General features: G+C 41.1%; 1 protein-coding gene across 1 annotated transcript in view; it reads left to right on the forward strand.

Annotated features, from left to right (window-relative positions):
* The window catches only part of LOC122805318 (neuropilin-2-like), a 214,517-nt gene that overhangs the window by 175,210 nt on the left and 12,571 nt on the right, over positions 1 to 26,736 (forward strand). The window contains exons 6-8 of the mRNA XM_044075406.1: positions 3,249 to 3,514; positions 5,576 to 5,672; positions 24,330 to 24,368. Coding sequence (XP_043931341.1) covers positions 3,249 to 3,514; positions 5,576 to 5,672; positions 24,330 to 24,368 — 402 coding nt within the window. The remainder of the gene's footprint in view (positions 1 to 3,248; positions 3,515 to 5,575; positions 5,673 to 24,329; positions 24,369 to 26,736) is intronic.

A 26,736-nucleotide genomic window follows, 5' to 3' on the forward strand; every position in this document is an offset into this window, starting at 1 on the left:
ACTCCGTTAGTTATTTAACTGCAAACATAATTTGGCCAGTAATTAAAACAGGATTTGAAGCCATATTTTTGTAATGTTTCTGTCATATCTTCATATTCATTCCTGCCCTTGGGAGTTTGAACCTCATCCAGTCTGCAAACAGCAAGGAGCAGAGCAGCCAACATTCCATGTGTGAGTGTGAGTGTGACTGTGTGTGTGTGTGTGTGTGTGTGTGTGTGTGTATGTGTGTGTGTGTGTGTGTGTGTGTGTGTGTGATAATTAATCTTCCCAATTTAGATACGGTGCTCAAGGGAGGGGTAAGAAGTGACCTAACCATACTTGTCATTGACAAATCACATGTTTTGGCCCTGAATCCAGACAGCCTAAGAAATGTGGGGTCAGTCTTCTTGAGCTGCAAGTTTCACATGAATGCATTATTGATGCACGAGTGACCCACAGAAATGCAGGTTCTGTCTCTTTGGTGGGGTGAGAGAGATTATCATCACTGTCATTATTCATTCCTAGAACTGGGATACCACCGTCTGTGGGTCAGTTTTGTCCAATGTTAATAGAGTTCGGGAGCTGGTATCTAATAACCATATCCTAAAAGTGGCATGAGTCCCTCATCACTTCTCCATTGAGTCTCCATGGAGTCTATGACAAGATATTGGGGACACTGACATCATGCAGAGTAACATCAAGAAGTATGCATCGCTATAACAGTAAACAAGATTTTTCAGAAACAACTAATTAAACAAGACCTACCGTACCCCTCATGAGGGGCTTTGCCCCCTACACTGCCTTATACTAATTCCACACTTGCACAACTGTGGAAATACGTCAGACTTTAAGGATCACATCTGAGCAGTCAAGAGTAAATCCCTGCATAATTCCCAATCCTGGCAGATATTAGTAGCAATTATTACTTTAACAATCCTTTTTAACAAAACACAATATAAACCCTTTTGAAGAAATCATTGTAATCAGGCAAGACACCTGAAGACAAGAATAGAAGCAGACCCTCAGAAGTGAGAGAGAGGGAATAAGACGAGTAGTTGTAGAAACCAACCTGTTAGTCCTATCACTTTATTTATTTTACATTTGTTTACCGGGATGGTCCGACTGGGACAGTGCCCATTTTCAGCAAAGGCTCAGGGAGAAAAGCTCCAGCTTAAGTTTATATACAAAGTCATCTCATCAAGTAATAGAAATTATAGACAAAAAAAGTGTGTTAACACATTTACAGGATAAAATTTTAAAAACAAAAATATATACATACTATCAAATAGAACAAGACTTTAAACACTTGAATATAGACAAATATATGGTTGAACTTATGTATATGGAGGAACATAACGTTAGTTAGGAAATTAAGTAGGGAGAATCACTTAGGCAAAGTAGTGCATAGTTAGTAACACTTCCGTGGTGAGAGTTGCAGCTAGGAATGTAACTAGAGAAATAATGTTTTTAGAAGGGATATGTTAAGAGTTAATACATACAGCCAAATTGTATAAGTAGTGCTAAGTTAATAATTAACCTGGAGTGTTACATGTGCAAAGCCAAGATTCAGATGTGTCTTTTGAGAGATATTTTGAAATGATTAAGATCATTTATGGATCTAATACTATGTGGAAGGGTATTCCAGTTTTTGGCAACAAAGTTAGAGTAAAGAAAGTTGCCTGCTGTATTGGATACTTTGGTTACTTGGAGTAAATCTTTGTTAGATGATCGAAGATTATGAATGTTAGAATAGGGTTGTAGAAGATTTTTTAGGGAAGGACTTCTCTTATAGAGTGACTTACAGTTCCACTTGTTTTCACTTGTAGAGAAAGTCACAAAATTACTGCTGAAAGTAATAATTGTGGAATACCTGGAACTATTAGAGCACCGGCCAGCAGGAATTCAAAATAGGAAGGTCACTGCAGACACAGTAGAATTCTTTGGTAGTCAGGGTATCTGGTTGGAAGGGACTGTGAATGTACTGTGTTTAGCCTTAAGCACAGGTGCATGAAGTGGTACCACACAGAATATTAGTGCACAAATGAGACAGACAGAGTAGTACAGGAAAAATACTGACTGAAATTACAGTGCAGGAGGCAATTGAAAATTCAGTTATCTCGGGTAGAAGAATTGCCAGCAGTAAAGATCCATAGGGTTCTGTACCAAGTCAGTCTTTATCCTTGTCCTTTTCCATGTTTAGAAGGTCTAGAAAGGTAAGCCTTCATTCTGCTGATGATACCTGATGATACAATGTCATGCAACAGGGTTCATATACAGGACTGCACATACTTGGTGAAAGGAGAGAAGGCTGAGTAGTCTAAACAATCAATATAAGCTTAAATGCAGTGCAAAGAACGCAAAATAAAGGAGCTGAGAAACATAAACACAAACACCGGACAGGTGTACACAGATAGAAGAGATCCAGCATCAATAAAACAGGGGTAAAGGGGTGAGGAAAATTATTTGGACACTGGATACACAGGGAAGTCAACACCAGTAGAAACTAAGAAGTTGCACAATTCCTCTGGATGTTCATTTGGTAAAAACACATCTGGAGTACTCTATGCAGTTCTGGAGACTTCCTCTTCAGCTATCTAGACAGATGAGAGGCTGTATAGGGGAGAGCAGTAAAACAGCACACTGCACCAAATGCTATCTTATGCAAGAGACGAAGAGCTTTGTTTGTATAGTTTTAAAGAAAGACTCAACATCAAAGAAGTACATAGATACCAAGTGGGTATCAGCTTTAAAAGAAGAGATTTATAGTAACAGCAAGACAATTTATATTATAAGGTGAGTATCTTAGGAAAGAAGTGCCAGTTTATCAGTTTACATAGTGATGATTTACTGATACTGCAAAGAGTCAAAAATTAAGAAAATTCAAGGCAATTCTTACGAGATTAAAATGTGTTGGTTAAGTAGTTCCAACAGGTTATCCAACTGAAATGAAATAAGGTAGACAAAATCAGCTTAAAGTAAATCCTGTCAAAAATCTATATGAAAGTGTTTCTAATCTAAATTTGTTTTCAATGAACATAATACTTATTTCTGGTTCAGTTTTTGGAATGTGGAATGAGGATTACTTTGGTTTTACCATTGTGATTAATATAGCAGAAAACTACACAATCCACTCATGTATGGAAGTAGCAAACTAAACAGTTATCATACTGAATATGCAATTTTGTTGTTCTAAGTGAAAAAAAAAAAAGAAATGTAAATCGATTTAGTGATTCAAGTCAGCAATACAGTTTTTTTACCTGTTTAATAAGGCTCTGGCAATTACCTGAAACTTGAGACTGGCGAACCAAAAGGCCATCTTAGGGCAAGGATTGTCAGTCCTGTAATGTCCATCACACAAGACCCTTTGTGTTTGGTGTTCCGTTACCATGTGCAGCATGATAATATGAACCTTTTACTGGTCTTCCTAAAGACAACAGGACAAGATGAGAGAGAACTTTGGCTCGTGAAAGGGAACCAAGAGAATGACTGGAAAGAGGGGAGGATTATACTGCCTATACATCCAGCAGAGTATCAGGTAAGAAAATGCTACATTTTTATTTCTGCCAAAAATGGCAGTTGATGTGTAGAATCATAAACAGACCTAGTCAAAAATTAAACATTCTACATTCTAGGCAAATATCCAGACTTTACAAGCATTGCTGAAGATATACTTTTTGAGTCACTCGTTCATTTATATTTTAAAGATGACGAACTGCATTGTAGCCCATTTTCAGTGAAGGCCCAGGAAGAAAAGCTCCAGTACAAACAAACAGCGACAGTTTGGAAACAAACTATTACTTCAGCTTTAAAACAGTATTTACATATTCATATAAAAGGAGGAAGATCACAACAGCATGGTAGATACTTTAACATCGGTAATATATAAGCAAAGTGACTAAAGAGTATAAAATTTGATAACTGAAAATTATAATAATGTCTTGGAGAAAAATATGCAAAGGAACGTTAACATTCATAACACTGTAGTTTGTGGTTTGCATTAGCATATATATATATATATATATATATATATATATATATATATATATATATATATATATATATATACACATATACATGTATGCAGGGGAGCATTACTGTTTATCATATACTCTTTCATTGGATCTCAAAATATCAATAACATTTTAGTTCTTTCCTCTTGTTGTTAGCATTTTCATGTAGCAGGGCTTGCTTTTTGCAGGTACTGTACTTCAATGTGATGTCACATGACTGGGAAAAGAGGGGTAAAATGGTGTTTCTTATTTAAAAAAAAAATATTCCTTTTTTTCCAAAGTTTGTGCCACCTTCAAGACAGTATGTATAGAGATCGAGAGGTGTGACAGCAGGGCATCAGGGTTCGTACCGTGCACAATGTGGGGGGGGGTGCAGTCCCAACCTGCCAAATAACTGATCGGTACTCTTTTGCTAATTATGAAATGCAGTTTCTTTATGTTATGACATTTTGCATTGTTTAGATAGCTGAGTTACACTGCTTGTATCTCAGCTAAGGGAGAGGTGATGTTAAGTAATGCATGAATACACTTGTATTGGAGATGCTGGGCTACTGGCCATAAGTGTTACCTGTGTAGCATATGTGGTGGTTATTAGGGAATATGGGATACATAGTTCATGGTGTACTGTACAGTGTGACCATTGGGTAGGACAGGTCACTAGCCCCAAGTGTTATTTATGTAGTATATAAAGTGGTCACTGGGGAGGCGTAAGCCAGGGAACCTTGTTGGCTAGGCTTATGTAGGCCCTTCGGCCGATAGCCTAGTTACCTACCTATGAACCTATGATGGGTCACTGCCCCTAGCATTAAGAATGTATTAAGGAAGTGGTGCTTGAAAAAGAGGTTTTAGCACTTCTCAGCTTCTGCAAAAGTACATCTCATGAGTATGAATTTCTGCCCACTTTCTTATTCATAGCTATGTACAGTAAATTGTAGGAGTTGTGGTGTCTGCAGCTACAAATACGTATTTCCTGCTTGTCTTATGATGAACCAGTAAATGTGGTATTTACAAATGGTTTTGTTTCAGACTTCATACAGTCCAGTACTAGGAAGAGAGTGCATTATGTAGTTAGTTTCTTCAGTGAATAGTAATGCACACAGTGTGCATAAAATAGGCTATACATTCAAAGGGGATAAGTAAAGGTGATGATCAGAGTAAACCAAAAATGCAAAGCTACAAAGTAGTCATAAAATGATTAGTGCAGACAGAGTACAGAGCACAGAAGCAGTGGACAAAAGGCTTACATGAGACCCACAATACAGACAACTAAATGGTGCATTACCTACTCTTGAGTTTGCATTTTTGACACCTTTGCATTTGCATTTGACCCATTGCTCTGTGTTTGTAACATTAATGCTGTTTAAAGCTCTGTGTTTCTTTGATATTGAATTGTTACATTACACCCTTTCCTTATGCATACAAACACAGAGAAATGTTATAGAGATTCATTTGGAATGGTGTGTCACTACTATGACCAAGGTTAATTAAGTTGACACTTACATGCAGCTGCAGTATTTTTTTTTTTGTATTCCACAAAACAATTTGCTAAATAAAAATGTCTCATTCTCATTCCCCTTCATTTACAGGTCGTGTTTGAAGGCGTGACTAATTACGGGTATAAGACAAATATAGGCATTGATGATGTCCATGTAGTGAACAACGTACCCATAGGACAATGCAGGGGTAAGTGTGTGTCTAGTCACTGTTAAATCTTGGGGCACACTGTGTGTGTGTGTGTGTGTGTGTGTGTGTGTGTGTGTGTGTGTGTGTGTGTGTGTGTGTGTGTGTGTGTGTGTTTAGCTCAGTGCACATGGCTATGTTTGTGCCTGTTATGACAACACTGCCTAGGATGGCAGACTGGTTTGTTTTCAGTTGCCCCATGCATTATCATTGGAGAGTGTACCACCTGCATGGTTTATAGATTTGTATCTATGTCTTTGTATATCAGGTGTTCATTTCCAGGTTCTGGTAAGGGTGGGGGTGGTATCACTACTTTCAGGGAGGTTAAGTGACTTTATATTACACAGAATGAAGGGCCAGATGTCTGAAGGATTCTTACTTGTGGTTTCAAATCAGTTGTCTGATAACTGTCCTCTCCCATCAGGATAAGAGAAACTAAAAAAAGTCCAGTTTCTTGACAGTGTAACGAAACTGAATTCTGAATGAAACTGCAAAAAGGTAACTAGGTACGTGCCTATTAGGGGGAACACCACTGGTTCTAAACTGAACTGAATGGAATAATCATTTCCTTTCACTATAGAAAGTTTAAGTCTGCCGTAAAATAAATTTTGTCAACCTTTGTACAGTGGATAAGAAGAAGCTGGCTTGCACTCCAGCAGACTGGGCTCAGACATAGGTTAACAAACTTGGAGTCTGAAGTCTGAATATATTTAAAGCATCCATCTTAATAAGCATGAACACAAAACACTCCAAAGTGGTCTCCTACTAACTTGCTGGACACTTTGTCATGGTGTGTCTGTATGCGTGTCTGCGCATGCATGCACATGCACATACATGTGTACATGCACTTATATGCACAAGATTGAGGAATCAAAGAATCCACTGCAGCCATTACAAATGCTGCGAATGTATGATCTACTGCTGAGAAGATAACTGTATCCAGTATGTGGAAGATAAATTGGTCAGAACATTGTAAGACTACTGTGAGTTCACACTTGTTCCTGTATATGAAGAGCAGTTGTACCATCTCCTAACACAGCCAATAACAGCAGAGCTATTGTGAGTGAATCTTCTATTGTCTCCATTGGAGGGAGGCTGTGTCATGCCATTCAAGATATCAGCAACACACAGGAAAGGAATGCAGTGCAGTGGTGCTGGCAGATGGAAGTCGTCTAGCTATGTAACTGGATAAATGCTTACATGAGCTTAGCTAGCTCATTCAAAGCACTGCAGACACAGACTAGAGTCACAAAACTTGACAGATACTAAGTGTATGGTTTACTCTTTCTAGAAAAATAATATAATATATGCTTTACATTTCCATTTACATCCATAATACGGGTTCCTGCTGAAAGTCTGAGGATCTTATTTGTGATCCTTGGAACAGCAGCACTAAAAGTGCAAAACAGAGAATAATATGCAAGTGGGTGCTTTGGTTCCTGGAAGTGTTCCTCTCACTCTGATATACAGCAATATTGGAATAACTGCGGTGTATTTAGAGGTAGCAAGTGGGGGGGGGGCAGTACCTCATGTCAGGGGACATTACTCTGTATTGTGAGATTTACAGTGCTTCTTTGCCAGTCATACTTTATTTTTCATACTTGTGCCTTGCATGTCTGATAAGAAGACGATAATATTCCCTATGCAGTCCATGCATGGTTAAATTGTCTGTGGGCTTGCTGTTCTTTCTTTTGCTAGGGGGCTTTTAGGTGCTTCACACACTGTAACTACAAACGTCTTTACTCATCTTACCCATCTTCCACTTTATCCAGTCTCATGGCCTTCCTTGTTAATCTAGAGTTTTTTTCCTTTTTCCCCTTTCAGGTTCATTTATTCCCTTTATTTGCTTAGAGGTAGTCACATTTCTGCAAGCCCTCATTTTCCCCCCACTACTTTCTTTTAAACAGCTTCTAGCCTGCACTTATTATTTCAAATGTTACATTCAGAAGTACTTAACATTTTTCCAAATGAAGCCTGTTAGGACTTTACACAGCGTATCTCACTTCCTTTCATATGCTAGTAAACTTTTCAATAAGCTGATCAAATCCTTCTGTTTTTTTGCAGTGCTTAGCCCATTAGATGTGTTTTGTCACGTAGAGTTTGGGAAGAATTCCCCACACTGCCTATGTCTCCTCTTTGGGTTTCTGAACCATTTAAATGTGCATTTACTATTAATTGTCCTACAATGGGCTGTTCTTGTTTCATTACGTTTTTTTTATACATTTTCAAGTACCTTGTGTTCCACACCTGTATATCATTTACAGAGTGCTGTATCTGCTTATTTAGATCTCATCAATGTTACTAAAGAAGCATATTAAGTAGCTCTGATAAACGAAAAAAAAAATTACTGTTGTCCTTTGCTGATAACCTGCATTTCTACTATACATAAGTAATTACTTATGTAGGTAATGCTTACCTACATTTGTATGTAATGTTTCAGTGCATAAACACATACAAGTACATAATGCATAAATGCAAATATACACACTTGTGTACACAATATTTATATACAAACATACATACATATGCAAAGTTTGCTTACATAAATACACATGTACGTAATGCTTACATACAAACATACATACTGTTTGACAGAAGGAAGAGATGAATTGCCTGTCTACCCTACCCAGCTGTTCAAGTACATACCTGATGGTACTTCTGTTGCTCATTTCACCTCTCATTTTGTACCTTTCCAATGTCATATTACATGACTGCATTATCTTACCTGCACCACCTACTTTGATAGCCCACTCACCTGTTCATCATCATCATGTCAATCTGGTTGTAGCTCCTTATGTCCAGGCTGCATCTAGTTCCTTGGAGCTGGAGCTCGTACCCTCTTGTCCCCACCCTGTCCATCATTTTCATCTATCTTTTTACGAATGCTGGTGAATGTCTTGGGTGCCAGTGTCATACTCTCCTCAGTCCTGATTCCTTCGGAGTACAGTCAGAGACAGCTCCAGCCCGCAGCCTTCCTCACTCTTCTCTCAGTTGTATAATGGCCCCCATTTAGTTTGATTCTTCAGAAATGGATGCAGTACTGTAACTGCTATGTCATCATTATCTTGAAGAGGACAAAAGTGACACCAGTCTGCCTGGAGCCAGTCCCCTTTACAATGCACCCAGTGCTTTTGTTCACTTCTGAAGCTACCCACTGACACTGCACAGACTGTTTCATCTGTGCAATTATTACTACATCAAGTTATTTTCCTGCCTAATTGCATGGAATTTGAAATCCACACAGTCATATACTGAATCTACTTTGGTTTATTGAAGTTTAGTTTCCTGATAAAACTCTTACAATCTCATTGACCCACTGCCCCAGTTGACCACTTACCTATTTCTGCAGCAGGATTACATTTCCTGCACCCCTAATGTGGATGGCTGTACTCTCCTACCCTGATATTTGAATGTACCTCCAAAGCTGTAGCAACTTCGAAAAAAGGGAAATAAAACTATTCAGATGTAGTTTATGTAGAGAGCAAATATGTGAAGGCAGGGTACTATATCAGGGGTGAGAATATACAGCCCTTCAGAAACATTAATATTCTGATTATATTTAGTTAAATGTATTAGATGGGTCTTATTGAGCAGCAGTAGGGCCAACTGTCATAGACTAGGCACAGCACATTTAAATCAGTATGTCAAAGTACATCTGTTGTATTGTGTTCCTGACTTGTCTTTTTCTAGATGCACCTTTCACTTCATTCTGATTGTGCTGTTACCCCCCCAAAAAAAAAAAAAATGCATACACAGAGAACATGTAAACCCCACACACAGTCAGTGGAATTAAGGCTGAGACACATAGCCTTGTTGATTACTGCAACAGCACTAACCTCTTTGCCAGACAACAGCTTGGAGCAACGATACAGTGGAGTTGGGGAAACAAAGGCCCCATGTGAAATAAGAAACTTTTAAAATGTATTTTATTATTTAACTGGCTCTTCGCATACCTTTTTCAACCATGACCCAGGCCACAGGGGCAAAGGTAAATGCAGTACAGATGGTGAGTAGAAACCTGGGCTGAACCCCTGACACCGGACTTGGGATGCAGAAACCTTAACCAGCGTTACAGCTCATTCTGTCAGTATTTCCTTCATTTTGGAAGTACCATTTGAATGTTTGGTTCTCGTCAGTTGTGAGCTGATGTATCAGTCTGCAGGGCTCCATACCACATTTGATGATTCTCCATACCATCACAGGTATGCTTTGAAGATGGACCTGTTATGCTGGTGCATGCCCTTGTCTGGGTGATCGGATTAGTTGTAATAGGGCTGTACAAGAAGTAAAATGACTAGAACTGGGAACACTGGGGAGGAGGAGAGAATGCTGATGGTCATACATGTTGCATGTACTTACTGGGAATGGATAAGGTGTTGTCAAAATGTAAGCAGATAAGGACGGCAATATCTAATAAAAAAAAAACAACAACCAGGAGTTATGCTAGGTTAATTGCTTATTAACAGATAGGTTGTAACCTTTCACTTGAACAGAGTAGAGGGCAGATGTTACAGAGAAAATGAATGATTTACCCCCTGCTAGTAAGTGCTAATGATACCAATTAGGGATAAACTTTCAGTGTAAGTTTAAAGCAGTCAGTCAACACAGTAAGAATTAAAAAAAAAAAAAAAACGTAACAATTACAGAGCTGCTATTAACTGAAGTCAATGGCAGGACTTGACCAGCTTATTACTCAGACAGCTGTAGAAAAGGGAAGGAGTGGAGGGGGTGTTAACAAATCTTAGTAACCTGCCTACACAAAGCTTCAAGCAGCTAAACAACAGATCCTTTCACAGTATGGGAGCAGTAGAGCAATAGCAAGGAATGTGTGGGACAGTGTGTTTCAAACACAAAAAATATATATAATGAGGAATTGTAACGAATAATAAGCAAAGTATTTGGTATGCAGTCCTTGCTATAGCATAGTGCCATATCAGCTCAAGAATACTATTGGAAGAGGGGTTCTATAATATAGTTGTGTGCTAATGGTGATAGTAAAAATTAGGCTTGTGTTAGGACAGTGTTTCAAAGATTCAAAGAAAACTTTATTGTCATTTAGGAAACACAAGTGCAACCTAAACGAAATTTCGGGTATCAGCTTGTCATCAGAGTACAGAGGCAATTTAAGTATAACATTTTTATTTATTTATTTTATTTTACATTTGTTTACTAAGAGAGTCTGACTGGGCATAAAACCCCTTTTCAGCGGAGGCCCAGGGAGAAAAGCTCCATTGTTAGTAGACATAGAAGAAAATTGTATAATACAGTAAAGAAAAAAAAATAGTAACAGACATTCATAACAGTAAAAAGACTAAAACAGAATAAATTGGTCAAGTGGGAGACAAGACCAATAATCTTATATAATAATGCTTCTAGAAGACAGTTCTTACAGTAGTAGCAGGTAGTGACATTGTATACAATGAGAGTGCAATTGCGATAGTTAGTCTTATATACAGGTAGCATAGCAAACTGAAGACTTAAACTCTGATAGATATTAACAGTGAGAAAGAAAAAAAACAACATAAGGTAGTCATATGACTTAAATTCAATGCTCATTACATCTGCAATTAAAATTTTAAAATCAGTTAGTTCCATGGTTTGGGCTACCCATGCCCAGTGCATGTACAAGTCCAGGAACTGGTGAGGTGGGCTTTAATGTGATGCTTGAAGTGTTATAAGCTAGTTATAGTTCTGATTTCAAGTGGTAAGGCATTCCACAGTTTAGCAATGTAGTAGGAGTATAGAGACTCACCTGAGCTATTTTTACTCCTGGTTACTTTAATTAGAGTTTTATTATTGGATCTTAGTAGATGAGTACTTGTATGGGCATTTAGGAGGCCTTGTAGAGCTGGTGTTTTATCAGGTTTATAGTACATTTGGTGGGCGGTAGAAAGTTGTGTGAGGATGAGTTGGTGGGGTAGTTCTAACCAATATAGTTGTCTTAGGGCCTTGCAGTGATGGGTTCTAGGAGGACAACTAGTGGCAAATTTATCTGTCTTATTATAGCAGGCATCTAGCTTGCTTAGATCTGATTTGGAGAGGTTGGTAAAGATGAGTGAGGCATATAGTAAAGTTAGCAGAAGAGTTTTGGCTGTGGTTATTCTGGAGTTTGTGGTTAGGTAGATGTTCTTCGTATTTCACTGTTGCAGTCATCACATTTGGGTTATCCCTGCCAGGGCAGCCCTCAGCCAGCCTGAATACCAGAGGCTCAGTATTTCTGCATCGGTTGCTGTCACTTGAGGATTGGTGTCAGATTGTCAATGGTATAAAGGAAGGCAGCCGATGCCATTACATCAGTCTTTCTTGCCATGGAGCCCAAAGCAGAAGCAGTGCACATGAGTGCCAGTTGGCCGCTACCTGAGTGTTCATTTCCAAATTGAAGTTGAAGTCTTTGAAAGCTAAGTACCCCATTGGGGATCCTTTTTTCTTGCACTAACCAGTGTCAGAAAAAGTTAATTGCCTCGCCTGTGGAAAGCAAATACCACACCATGTCTTCCACTCTTACTGCGTCACTTGTCTAGGCCCAGACCACGAAGTCCCTTGTTGTCATTTCTGTGCTTTGTTTAACCCCAGAACTATTCATCATCGGGCCCTTATTGTAGCCAGATATTTCCATTTAAAGTCCACAAATTCAGATATGGCTTTGGTAAGCCATCCGACAGCAGATCTTCTAAAAAACTGTAAAGATAAAGACAGAGACAGAATGCACAGGACCAAATCTTCCGACGATGCTTCCGTTAAGCTGGTCGTCAGTCCTTCGGAACTCAGTGAGGCACTTTCGCAGCCCCTGATGCCCGCTTCAGTTAATTCACAGGCCGCTACCGAGACCCTTTCGGAGTCAGGTATGCTGCAAAACTCTTCTTTGTCTAAGGATCCTGCGGTTATCTCTACCTTGGATGGGTCAGGAGCCACTGTGCAGTAACCGGCTTCTGAGGAAGTCCTTCACAACACCGAATCTCGACATAAATCAACGCCTTCTTTCGCAACTACTGTTCTTTCAAAAACAACCAAGTTCCTCAGGCCCAGGGGTCAAACCGCACCCAAGAAACCGACTACCCATTCTCAGACACTTGCTCCCTTGCCTCAGTCTCAAATGCTTAAAATGGCAGAAGACCTTATCATGCTGATTAGGGGAAGCCAAGCCACTCCCTCAAAAAGAAAAAGAGGTCTGTCTCCAGTAGTTTTGTCTGAACAAGAGTCACGTGAATCCGATGCATCTGACTATGAAGACATGCAGGCCCTCTCTACATCTGAAGATTCTGATGCAGAGGAATCCATTCCCTCAGCCTCTCCCCCAGAGGAATTTTCCTTTGGGGAAACCCTGCATACCTTAACGGAGCATTTCCAATGGGAGAGTCAAGACTACCCTCAGGCTAAAAAAGAGACTCAGAGAGTTCCTGGGTCTTCCACAACACAGACCCTTAGCCACCCCCCCCCCCCAGTCCTGGATGTGGTGGATGATGGTTTCTTTGAATCCAGCTTGACTCCAGATGCCCTCCCTCTTGCTCCCAGAAAACAGGTACTATAGAGTCCCTGACTCACACAAATATCTTTTTAAAAATCCAACAGCTGACCCTGAGGTCATTTCTCAAGGGCCAAAAGGGATTAAAGCAACCTCAGCTAAGAATCCCACCCCCTCAGACAGGGATTCCCAAGCACTGGACAGATTAGGTAAAAAAGTGTACACCTCAGCTACTCTTGCTATTAGGGCACTAAATTGTCAGTTCCATATGCTTAAATATCAGCAACATACCATGGAACTCCTTAAACAAAAAAGGTCATCCTTTCCTGCATGGGCAGAATCTAAAGATTTACAAGACTTAATGCATTCTGCAAGTGACTGCCATGGTGGTATGGTGGTAGCGTTGTTACCTCACAGCAAGAGGTTCTCCCATTCGATTCTCGGCTTGGCTTGGGAGTGCCTTCTGTGTGGAGTCTGCATGTCCTCCCCGTGGTTGGGTAGCATTCGAAAGACATGCATGCATAAATGGACGTGCCTTCATTGAAAGTTGGGCGTCAAGCTGGCACCTCGGCTTTTGTAAAAAAATCTACTGCCAATCATTAGCAGACCGGAGTTCCGCTGTGACGACCCCTTACTGGGAAAAAGCCGAAAGACAAACAACAATGCATTCTGCAAGTCAAGTAACTAAACACACTTTGCACTGTGGTTTTGATGCCCTAGAAGCTTCTTGCAGGGCAGCAGTCACTGGTACAGTCATTAGTAGACATGCATGGCTTAAGGAACAACCCATGCCAGACCATGTCAAATTTTCCCTCCAAGTACTGGTCCTTTCCTGCTCCGAGAAAACAGGCTCAGCCTAGGCCCCATGGAAACAGACCTCCCCCCCCCTCCAGACAGCAGCCCCAGGGATTGCAGAGATCTAAGCAGTGGACTGCCTCCACTTCAAAACCAGGGAGTTCTAAGCCACCCCCTTATGTTAAGAACTCACAATGACTCACCTCCCCCAGTCCTCGCCTTTGCCCACCTTCACATACCCCTAGGAGGAAAACTCTCTTTTCACTCAAGCACCTGGGCCACCATTACCAACGACCAATGAGTTCTGAACATTGTGTCTCAGGGGTACAAATTCTCCTTCCACACCCTTCCAACCCCAAAAGGGTTCCCAGATCTTCCACCAAGTCAGTGGGCAGAGGCTCAAAAGCAAATCCATTCCATGCTCTCCTTGGGGGCAGTAGAGCACTTTCCTGCAGATCAGCTAGGCCAAGGCTTCTACTCCAGACTTTTTTTGGTGCCCAGAAAGGAGGGCACCTGGCACCCCATCCTTGATCTAGCCATTTGTAAACACATTCCTGGTGATTCCAAAATAGAAAATGCTCACCCTCCAGCAGTTGCTACCCATGCTCTCCAAGGATGCTTGGCTAGCCACCCTGGACCTAAAAGAAGCCCACCTCCACATTCCTATCAGAGAGTCCTGCAGAAAATATGTCTGCTTCAGGGCAGGATGTCAGCACTTTCAGTTCTCTGCACTTCCCTTTGGCTTATCTACTGGTCCAAGAGTTTTCACAAAATGCCTGGCTCCGGCCATTGCCTTTTGCAGACAAAGAAATATTCCAATTTACTCCTTCTTAGATGACTGCCTTATTCAGGCAGACAGCCAGGAAAAGCTGCTCAAAGACCTGGCCTTTGTAAAGAACCTACTAACCTCCCTGGGGTATGCAATCAATGAAAAGAAATCCAAACAGGTACCCAACCAAAGGATTATCTTCCTGGCAGAAATTCTGGACACAGCATCCCAGATGACATGCCTTACACCAGAGAAACACATTTTCCTGTCAGCTTACTTCTCTCAACTGGCCACCAGGCCCCAGCTTTCTGCAAGAAAATTCCTGCAAGCCCTGGGGTTCATGGCCTCTTGCATACTCCTCATTCCATATGCCAGACTGCATATGAGGAAACTTCAGTGGTACCCAAAGAGCCTTTGGTGTCAACACTGTCAAGACCTGGAATCTCATCTACCTATCATTCCTTGCCTGAGAAAGTAATTTCTTTGGTGGGCAACAGCCTGCTCCCCACAACAAGGGTCTGCCCTTCTCCCCACACCCTGCCGCCCAAACCCTCACCACAGATGCATCAGACTATGCTTGGGGTCCACACCTAGATGGCAGGTGCATACAGGGCCAATGGAACCCACAGAAAATCCCCCTGCACATCATTCAAAAAGAGATGATGGCTGTGCAGCAGGCCTTGATAGCTTTCAAACCCATTCTTTCCCCAGGGCTTCTCCTGATCAAAACAGACAACACCACTGTGATGTGGTACATCATCAAGCATGGAGGGACTAACTCCTACCCGCTGTGCAGGCTGGCCATGACCCTTTGGCTCACAGCCTCTTCTATGCAACTACACCTATTAGCACAATACCTTCCAGGCTGTCTCATCTCCCTGGCATACCAGTCATGCAGAAAGCATTTCGACCCACATGAGTGGCAGCTCAACAGAAGTACCTTCTTCCTAATAACTCAGAAATGGGGAACCCCAGAGGTTGACCTCTTTGCCTCCCACACCAGCCATCAGCTCAACAAATTCTGCACTAGGGAGCATCACTGCATGGCTCAGAAAGTGGATGCCCTGTCCTTCCCCTGGGTAAACCTCTTGGTCTATGCCTTTCCTCCCCTACCTCTCATCCCCAGGGTACTGCTTAAAATAAGAGAGGAAAAGCCAAGGACCATTCTCATAGTTCCAGACTGGCCCAGACAGCACTGGTACCCCTTGCTGTGCAGCCTGTCCCCACTATCTCCATGGAATCTTCCTCAGATTCCAAACCTCCTAACTCAGAGGGAAGGGGAATTCATGCACCCCCAATTGCAGACACTCAATTTGGCAGCATGGCTTATTCCCTAACCTCTGACCAATCTGCCATCCTCAGTAAACAGGTTCTGGATGTTATCTGAGAGGCCAGATGCCCTAGCACCAGAGAGTCTTATGCAGATAAATGGAAAAGGTCCTGCACCTGGATCTAGGCCAAGGGGGGAAATATGGCACAGCCCTCCATCCCTCTTATCCTGAATTACCTAGCTGACCTACTACACAGTGGTCTCTCTTTCTCCTCTATAAAAATTCATGTCTCTGCTATTTTTGCTCATTTTCCCACTGAGCAGCCTCTTAACTCACACCCTCTGATTAAACAGTTCCTCAGAAGGGCTAGCAACTTGAGGCCTCCCTGAAGGGCACCAACACCAGCTTGGGACCTTAACTTTGTCCTGGAAAAGCTCACCCTGCCTCCTTTCGAATCAGCTTCTTCGGCAGAGCTAAAATTTCTCTCCTGGAAGACAGCCTTCCTCCTGGCCATCACTTCAGCCAGAAGAGTCTCTGAGCTGCAAGCACTCATGGCTGTGGAACCCTTCATCATCTTCCATGCAGACAGGGTATCCCTCAGAACTAATCAATCTTTCATGCCCAAGGTGGTGTCCAGTGTGGCTCTCAACCAATCCATTCATTTTTCCACCTTCTTTCCTAACCCCCAAAACCAAGGGGGAAAGGATTCTGCATTCTCTAGATGTGCACAGACAGCTCAGATACTATCTGGACAGGATTAAACCTTTTAGAAAGTCTGATCAATTGCTGGTTAACTTTGCTTCAGGGACAGACGGCAAAGCCATCTCCAAGCAAACCATTTCCAAATGGATAGCATACTGCATCCATTTCTGCTACAAACACCATGGCAAGCCTCCCCCCAAGGGTGTCCGGACACACTCCACCAGAGCAACCTCCACCTCTGCAGCTTTCCTCAGAGGTTCCCACCAGGGACATCCTGGAGGCTGCCACCTGGACATCTGTTCACACTTTTACCAAGCATTACCACCTACCTCTCTTCTCCAAATCCAGGGCAGGCTTTGCCTCGGCAGTCTTACAGGGCATCTTAGCCAGTCCCTAGCTTCCTTGACTGCCTCCACCCATTTCCTCAGCTTTGGGAATCTATCCAAATGTGATGACTGCAACAGTGAAACACGAAGAACATAGTACAGTTGTGTACACTTACTGTAAATGTAGATGTTCACGTCTTCACTGTTGCAATCCTGGTTTCTTTCCTCCATCCTCCTTTTTCTTTTGTTATCTTTCTTCCTTGTTGTTCTCCTTTTTTACAAGGGAAATATTGGTATTTATTTTCCACTGGTGGGGTTCTTCCACCAGAACCTGCCCTCCTACTTTGGGGGCTCCTGACAGGTTAGGGCAAGAAAAACTGATGTAATGGCATTGGCTGTCTTCCTTTATACCACTGACAACCTGACGTCAGTCCTCAAGCGACAGCAACCAATGCAGAAATAGTAAGTCTCTGGTACTCAGGCCAGCTGAGGGCTACCCTGGCAGGGATAACCCAAATGTAATGACTGCAACAGTTAAGACACTCAAACATCTGCATTTATGGTAAGTGTACATAACTGTACTTTTTTGCATCTGTATAAGGTACCTATTTTCTTGGGGTCTGTATCACATTGTCGAACCTGTATAAGTTTGAACGATGTAATATTGAACCCAAAAGTTTGAAACACAAAAATTGCGAAGCCACTGCATATCGATTTTTTCCCAGGGAAAAAAAATCGGTGGGCCATTTTTGGGGCTTTGCTATTTCCTCCACTGTGGTAAGATCTCAGAGTTTGTATATTTAAGTAGCTGGGGTGTGGGGGGGCACACACACCCACATTGGGTGGTGTGGGTTGCTAAGCCCCCCACTTTAGTTTTAATTTAAGGTTTATGTTTTTTTTTTTTTTTTTTGTTAGGTAACAGCGATTTTTTTACCTAGGAAAAAAATTGCTGTTCTGTGTGTTCGTTATTGTGTGGTTTTGGACTTTTGGGTCCAATATTACATCGTTTGAACTTATATAAGTCCGTCGATGTGATATAGACCCATTTTCTTGTGTGCTTTTTTACAGTCTGGACAATGTGTAAGTCAAACTTCAGATTTTGATAATAACAACACCAAGAAGTTGGGTGGATAGTACTGGTTCGATCAAAGTCTTATTACTGGATGTGATGTTGAAGTAAGTGGATTGGGTTTTGAATTTAGTGGAGTGAAAGAGCATAAGTTTAGTTTTATTTGGGTTCAAGATTAATTGGGCATCTGCCAACTAGGATTCAATAGCACTGAAGGATGTTTGGGTTAAGTTCTGTAGTTCAGGTAGAGTTGGGGCAGAACATGTGACAGTGGAATTGTCTGCATACTGTATTAGGGTGGCTAGAGTTGTAGCATTATGGAGTTTATTTGTAAACAGGTTAAAAAGGAGGGGGCTGAGAATAGACCCTTGAGGCATGCCAATAGTCACTGGTAGTAAGGGAGAAAGAGCTCTTTTCCACCATACTGCTTGTTGCCGATCTATGAATTAGTTCTGAAACTAGGCTAGAGTGGAGTAGCTTAGATTCAGTTTGGACAAGGCAGTCAACAGTTTGTTATGAGACACTGTACTGAAGGATTTTGATAAGTCTAAAAAGATTGCTGATACTAGCTCACCTTTATTTCTAAGTTGACTGATGGTGAAGACATGACGTATACACAACTTTTCTAATGACTAATACACATAATCTTTATAACCCATTTGTAGTCAGGTAAAACTACCCATAAATATAAACCTAAACATATGAACAGATAATACTCTATACAGAAAAAGAGAAGAAAATGCAGTTTGTTAATATTGTACATAAGGAATTATTGCAATTGCACTTTTAAGAAAAGATATTGGACTTCTGTAAGGATATATCAACTACAGTGAATTAAATAACGTATCACTTTCAGTACAATATTACTAGTGAGACCACATTTGGAGGGAGGAGACGCCCAAGTTGATGTCTGAGTTTATGAGCCTTATTACTGGTGGACAGAAGCTGTTCCAGAGCCTAGAGGTCCAACAGCGGATGCTGTGGTACCGCTTGCCAGATGAAAGTCTAGCAAACCAGCCAAACGCTGGCTGTGATGTGTCTCTAAGTGTTTTGTATGCCCTCTTTATGCTTCTGTTGTAAAAAGTTCTTGCATGGTTGGAAGATTTGTGCCCATTATCTTCTTCATAGTCCTCACCACTCTTTGAAGCTTCTTCCTCTCTGCCGTAGTACTGTTTCCGTACCACACAGTAAAGTGGCAGGTGATAATACTTTCAATAGCTCCTTTATAGAAAGTGGATAGAGCATTCAGAGGAAGCTTTGCTCTTTTGAGCCTTCTCAGGAAGTGTAGGCATTGGTGAGCTTTTTTAATTATCTGGCCTGTGTTCATGGACCACGAGAGGTCTTCTGAGATGTGTACCCCCAGGAACTTTGTAGACTGAACTCTCTCTACCACCTCATCATTGAGCTCAAGTGATGAGTAAATGGTTGGCCTTTTTCTGAAGTCAATAATAATTTCTTTAGTTTTGTTGTCATTCAGATCCAAGCTGTTATTTTCACACCATTTGATCAGAGAGCTGACTTCATTCCTGTATTCCCCCTCGTCGTCATCCCTTATGAGATTCACTACAATGGTATCATCTGCAAATTTTATGATTTGGTTATTGGGAAATTTCTCAGAGCAGTCTTGGGTAAGGGTGGTGAATAGCAAAGGACTAAGTACACAGCCTTGAGACACACCAGTGTTGAGTGTAATGATACCTGGTGCATTGCTACCAGTACATGTTTTCTGTGGTCTTCCAATCAAGAAGTCAAGGATCCAGCTGCAGAGGCTCTTGTTGATGCCAAGGTAAATTAATTTGCAGAAAATTCATCCCTGGTTTGGCACCTATGTCTCTAGTGGACACAGTTAACCTGTAAATGGTTCATCTCCCAGGCCCATGCTTACACTTATCAAGGGTATCAGAACTTGTCAGAGATTTGGGAGGCATGGCTAGGCTTAAAAAGGCCCTTTTGGCCATTATCCTAGTAAACAACTATGAACTAAAGTCAATGAACAACATCCTGACATAGTTGTTCCTCTCTTCAAGATGTTCCAGAGAGAGGTGCAGGGCCATCAAAATGGCATCCGCAGTGGATCTGTTTGGTCGATAGGCAAACTGTAGAGGGTCCAATGGTCAGTGGCAGAGCTTCTGATAAATGTTTTTTTTTAATATCCTTTTGAAGCATTTCATGACATTTGAGGTTGTTGCCACCGGTCTGTAGTCATTTAAGCAAGTTGGATTTTGGGCAGCGAGATTATATTAGTTACCTTGAAGCATGCTGTTGCTCTTTCAAGAGCCAGGGAGGTATTGAAAATATCTGTAAGGATTAGGTACAGTTGGTCTGCACATTCTCTTAATCCTTTGCCTAGAATATTATCAGGGCCTGCAGCCTTCCTGGGGTTCACTTTCTTAAACTGCCTTCTCACTTCTCCAGGGTTAAGTTTGAGCACTGTCTCATTCTGACCAGTGGGTAGCTTTGTAGCCTCCAGGTTATTCTTCTCCTCAGATCTGTCATAGAATGAGTTCAGCCTGTCCAGAAATTTCATGCTGTCAATACATTGAACTGACGTGGTCCTGTAGTCAGTTAGCTGCTGAATGCCTTAGCAGAGGATCCTGGTATCCCACACGTCCTTGAAGCAACTTTGTCCTTTCTTTCATACTCCCTCATGGGTTCTTTGATGCCCCTTTTTAGGTTAGCCTTCGCTTCACTTAGACTCACTTTGTCCTTCTCCCTGAATCTCTCATTCCTTGCCTTCAGAGGCACATACACTCTACTGGTTAGCCAAGGTTTTTGATTGGCTCTGACTGTAATTTTCTTGGTTGTAGATACATCCTCCACACATTATGAAGTATATGCCAATGTAGTGTCTGCATATTCGTCTATGTTCCCATGCTGATTGAAAGTAGCTGCTTCTCTGAACACATTCCAGCAGGTATTATCAAAACAGTCCCTGAGACTTTCCATTGTTCCTTCATTCCAGACCCTGATCAGTTTCTCTGTAGGTTTTTCTCTGATCAGCAGAGGTTTGTAAGTGGGTATTAATCTTATTGACATATGATCAGAGCTACCCAAGTTTGGCTGCTGCACTGCTTTGTATGCTCCCTTTATGTTGGTGTAAACCTTGTCAAGGGTGTTTGCTCCCCTTGTGGGAAAGTCCTCAAACTGATGGTAGTGGGGTAGCACCTCTCTTAGATCTGATTTATTTAAGTCTCCAGCTATCACATATGCACAGTCAGGATTTTTACTTTGCAGCTCACATATGGAATTGTACAGTATGCTAAGTGCCTCAGAGGTATTAGCACTAGGTAGTATGTACACAGCTGTTACACAGACTCCATTAAACTCTCATCGGTACATAGAAAGGTCTGCATTTCACTGTCAAGAATTCTACATTTTCAGAGCATTGTACTCATATAATTTCACAGTTCATGCACCAATTTTCATTTACACAGATGCACAGCCCACCTCCCTTAGCTTTTCCATGTAGAGTTTGGTTTCTCTCAGCTCTAAACAAAGAGAAACCCTCTAAGTTCACAGCACTGTCATTGATGTATTTCTCGCCTTGTTTGTAGTGGAGATCTCAAGTCTAAGAAAGTCCATCTTGATGTCGATTGAGCACACGTTGGCTAACAGAACTGAAGGTAATGCAGGCCTGTGAGGGTTTTTTTTCAACTTGGCAGCAGTTGCAGCTCTGCAGCCTCTTTTTCTGATTTTGTCACATCTCTTCCTTTTAGCCCTCATCTGGATTGATCCAGATCCTTCTGCTGCTTAATTCAGGTACCTAGCCTGTTTGGATAAAATGCAAAGCTCCAGTAATTCTGTGAGTGAGGTAAGCCCCAAAAACTCACCAGACAGCAGGGAATCCAGCCAGCATGTCTGCACTGAAAAACGTTTGATTTCCAGTAACCTTCTTCTGCTGTAAGTTATTGTATCCACTTTTAAAAGACTGGAAACATTTTTCTCCATTTTTTGTGAGAAAAAGAAGACAGATTTAGCATTCCTCTGTGATGAGCTGACACAGCCACAGCCTACCTGGGCGCCGCCATTTTTTTTTTTTTTTAAGTGGTGTTGCACCAGGTCTAATCTGCAAGCTAAGTACAAACTGTGTGGCAGGAACAAAACACATTGCAAAAATCATTTGCAGGTAGTTATCTTGTAGACTACTGTAGTGTTGAGTTGAACAAAAGAAAAGCAAGTTCAACAGATGGAGACTATTAACATCTGTGGCACACTTGACTGAAGTAAATGGCACATTCAGGAAAGCAAAAGGTATCAGATGTTGAGCCTTAGAGATCTGACACTCTCCGGCCAGGTAGAGGAAGTCATCAGCTGACCCCTCTGAGGTTCTCTTGACTGAGGCAGAGAATGACAGCACTTGAAGCCTAGATCTGTAAATCTCATGATTCAGGCAGAGAATTCAGCAAATGATGCCTATTGGGGTTCAGTCCATGCAGATCAGAGAAAGGAAATAGCTGAAGCCAAGGTCTATGGTAGTGTTATGACAAAGAAAGGGAGATGTTATTGGGTGGAAGGGCTACTACTGAGCAGCCAGATGAACCCATACACAGCAGGTCTTTTTCTGTCTGCATCTTCATACGTTTTCTGCAACTATTTCTTCTATGAAAGAACAGGTTTCAAGCCTTCTGTACAAGTTGTTTCTGGTGACTGGATGTGACACCTTCTCAATCCCGTGCCTTTCTGTTCTTCTAATAGCTCTGCAGTTGCACTATCTGAGCTGGTTCCCTGTTACAGCCGTGAGAACTGAAACCGTGGACCCTGATATGATGAAAAGTAAACTGTTAATCCAGCCAGGAAACAGTGAATTCCAATACATGTTCTTCAAAACTAAAATATTTTTGCAGGGTGGTGAATGCCCCCCCCCCCCCCCGGCATAGGGCTATATCTCTACACACCCCTGCAACCTATACATACTAACTCCAGAGTCAATGTACACTGGAGTAGGGGAATATTTAAGGTACTACAGGCTCAGACTTAGTATATACTCCCCCCATTTTTATAACAGTTACTGCAACATTCCAAGGATCATAATTACAGTCTACAGAATTACAAGCACCCATTTGTGCTTATCCACTCTACACTTTACTAAACCTCTCTCTTTCTATTCACCTTTCTTTCCGGTCTAATGTGAGTGTTTTCTAGTTTCTGTACCTTCTGAATATTATGTGTTTTTCTATAACTTTTGCTGGCATCTCTTTGCAGAGCCCCAGTGTTTCTTTTTCCATTCATTTTAGTTTAGTTATTTGCTTTAGATAAAGGCTGGTCTGTTGTTTCTCCACTGTCTTCCACCCATCCTGACTTGTTTTCTGAAGTTTGTCATAAAGTAATGTGGGTTACTAGTGTTTTCAAACACAGGTGTACTCATATGAGTGCCACAGTAGAGCTGTCCCAGTTATGGGGGAAATAAAAGACCTTCACAGAAGCAAGTAATACAAGGAACACCACCTGCTTCTTCAGATGGTAGCTGTAGAAGAAGTTCACTGCAACTGAATATTTTGTCACCTGGATGATAAAGATGTTGGTAACACCTGAATGACCATAGTGATGGTGCCTTCTGAATTACCATAGGCAACACTGTCACCTTTTTGATTTCAAGTGACATTGTCACCTTGATGGCCATGTGACAATACTCTGTGATAAATACAGGTGTTAATAACACCAAAAAAAAAAAAAAAGGATCACGAGTGATGCTGAGTCCTGGATGATGATGCTATAAATGTTACCACAGAAGTTCATGCCACTTGGATGATTGCCAGTAAAGACATGAGTGGTCAAAAGTGAGGAAGCACTTGGCCCAGGAAGTGGCTATAAAGGGTCTGTGGACCAGTCCTTATATGAAACAATCAGATAATCATATCTAACTCTTTCAAGGAACAAGGTAACAAAGTAGGAACACATATTCTGTCTCTCTCTCTCTCTCTCTCCTGTGCTATCCCCCCAACACCGACTCTTTGTTCACCATGTTGTTTCACACACATTGACATCTACAACTGACAGCACCATAATCCTGAAGGATGATAATTGTATGTTGGTGCATTATGGGATTTTAGAAGGCTCTTAAATGTGCTGTCTGAATATAAGGTATGGAAACTTGTTCATAAGAAAAACAGCGGCTTATATGCGGCATGAAAGAAAAAAAATGAATGCATTACAGGCACTGTAAATTAGCATTAAAATGTTATTTATTAGTATATGTTTTACTGCTAGTGCTTAGGTATTCAAAAATGTTTCTTTATGACATGGTCATGTTGTCTTCCTCCTTCTAGAACCTGTGACGGCAACCATCAGCAATGAACCAGATGCAAGTAAGTTATCCAAATCTTCCCACAGTAAATCTCATACACCATTCTTAAGGATGTAACTTTGTCAAGGCTGCCATTCTGGCTGATTGGATAATATTGACACTGTAGTTTAGATGAAGAAAAAAAGTGACCAAATGATGGAAACAAGTATTAAAGCATTTCTTAATTCTGATATGTCTATAGTAAAATGGAGTTTAATTGTGTTGTACTATAGAATGTCCCTAATGGGGTGTAACACAGTATGTCAGACTGCAGCTATGATATTACAGTAGTGCAAAGGCAGTGCAGATTGATTTTCATTCCAGAAGAAATTGTTTTATAGTGATCCAGAAGACACTCACATGATATATGTGGCTAAGTGACTACTGAAATGAAAAAATCACACAGACCATAGTGCACTGTGTTAATTATTATGAATCAAATTAAGTAAGCTGTTATATTATTTCCTCCATGAATAAGAAAGTGCCAATGAGATACCAAATATTTGGTAGCCATGACACATTATAGCTCTCTGTACTGATTATAGAATACCATTCCAATGGTATAGCATTTCATTTCACTGAATGATAAAAATGAGTGACTAGCTAGCTGCACAGAGATCTTCTGTAATGGTTCTGAAGAGAACAGACACAGGGTAAGAGCAGTTACTTTTAGGACTGATATAAAGTCAGACATGACTGGGTAAGACCACAGATTAGGCTGTGTTCCTTGCACAGGTAATGAACAAGTAGACATGGTCTACGGGCAATTAGCTAGCCCTTCAGAGAGGTGAAGCTTTCATTGCATCTTTTTTGGCTGTTTTAGGCATTCTGGCAGAATTGTGTTAACTGCATCATTTCTGTACTGCAGTTTTACTGAGATTGTATGAAGTTATGCACTCGCCCATGCTATGTCCCTGTTTAAATGTTTGCAAGCAGTGCCATGCTATGTTATATTGCTCAAGAGCAAGACTATTCAGAAAGGGCCTCTGTCACATCAAGAATAGGATAAACTGTTGTCAGTGGTTCAGATGTAGTGCAGTTATTCTGCTGTGTTCCAGCTCTAAACTGCTTGTCCATGGTGGTGAGTTAACATTTAAAGTGCTGATTGCAGTCTGTGATCTCTTACTCATAATTTTAGTGGGTAAAGTTAGCATTCCCAAATTACCTGCTGGAATGCTGGAACTTTTCCCAGTCCTTATCACAGACCTGAGTAATTAGTCTTGTGTGGACTTAAGAGCTGATTATTGAATTACCAAATAACAGAAATTACATTTCCTTAAGGGTTTGTTTTGGGAGTTAAATTCAGCATGGAGGGGTTAGGTAAGTTATAATGCTTGCATGGAAACTAAAAGAATGAGGAAGTAAATCCTACTCATATTCTGAGCATAGAACTTCTCACAATATTACCGTGGCAGACCTAAATCTTTGTCTGTAGGATTTCTCCATAATAATCTCAGGATTTCAAAGTGAGACTTAATCCTAACTATGAGTTCCATGTTGGATTTGTATCCAAAATTGAAAACTGGATTGAATCAACCAGTTTTAATAATTTCAATGTTTTTTTTGTTGGGGGGGGGGGGCTATTTTTTTTTCTTTACTCCACTATGTTATGTACTTAGGAAATGAATTAAGTTTGCATTTGTTGGGAGACAACCACATCTAGAATAATCTGTTTGTTTGCAATAGTGGTGCACACTGATCCACCAACTACATCTGGAGTTATGCGTGTATTTGAAAAGGTGCACAGTGATCCACTAAGCACATGTGAAGTAATCTTTGCATTTGTAGGGTTGTACAGTGTGACCCATCAAGCACATCTGGAGTAATCTGTTCATTTTCAGGGTTGTACAGTGATCTACCAAGAACATATGGAGCAATCTGTTCATTTGTAGTAGAGGTGTACAGCGATCTGCCAAGCACATCTGGAGTAATCTGTTCATTTGTAGAGGTGTACAGTGATCTACCAAGCACATCTGGAGTAATCTGTTCATTTGTAGGGTTGTACAGTGAGCTACCACATCCAAAATGGTTGAATCACAGTTCACCAAAGCAAACTGTTTGGACTGGTAGTGCACAGAATTCTGCATGATAAGACAATTGCTATCTGCATTTTTCTGTGTGTAAAAGATTTATTATAGGATGTGCACTTCATATTTAAATGGAGCCCAAAAGGCTCGCACCGTAAACAAAAAAAAAATTTTTTGAAAGTGCTGTGATGCCAAATTCAGTAAACTGCCAGTTCAAACAGGTTGATTCAGTGAACTCTAAGTCAACATTTTTGGTTTTGGTAGATTATACTGGATCGATTTGGGTAGAAGCTAACAGGGCACTCTGGCACCACTGCAGAATCCATGAGGAACCAGACTGCAAAAAAGAGGGTTTTGTGACAG

The sequence above is a fragment of the Protopterus annectens genome, chromosome 6.part1 (genome assembly GCF_019279795.1).
Source record: "Protopterus annectens isolate FY-2018-M chromosome 6.part1, PAN1.0, whole genome shotgun sequence".
NCBI lineage: Eukaryota > Metazoa > Chordata > Ceratodontiformes > Protopteridae > Protopterus > Protopterus annectens.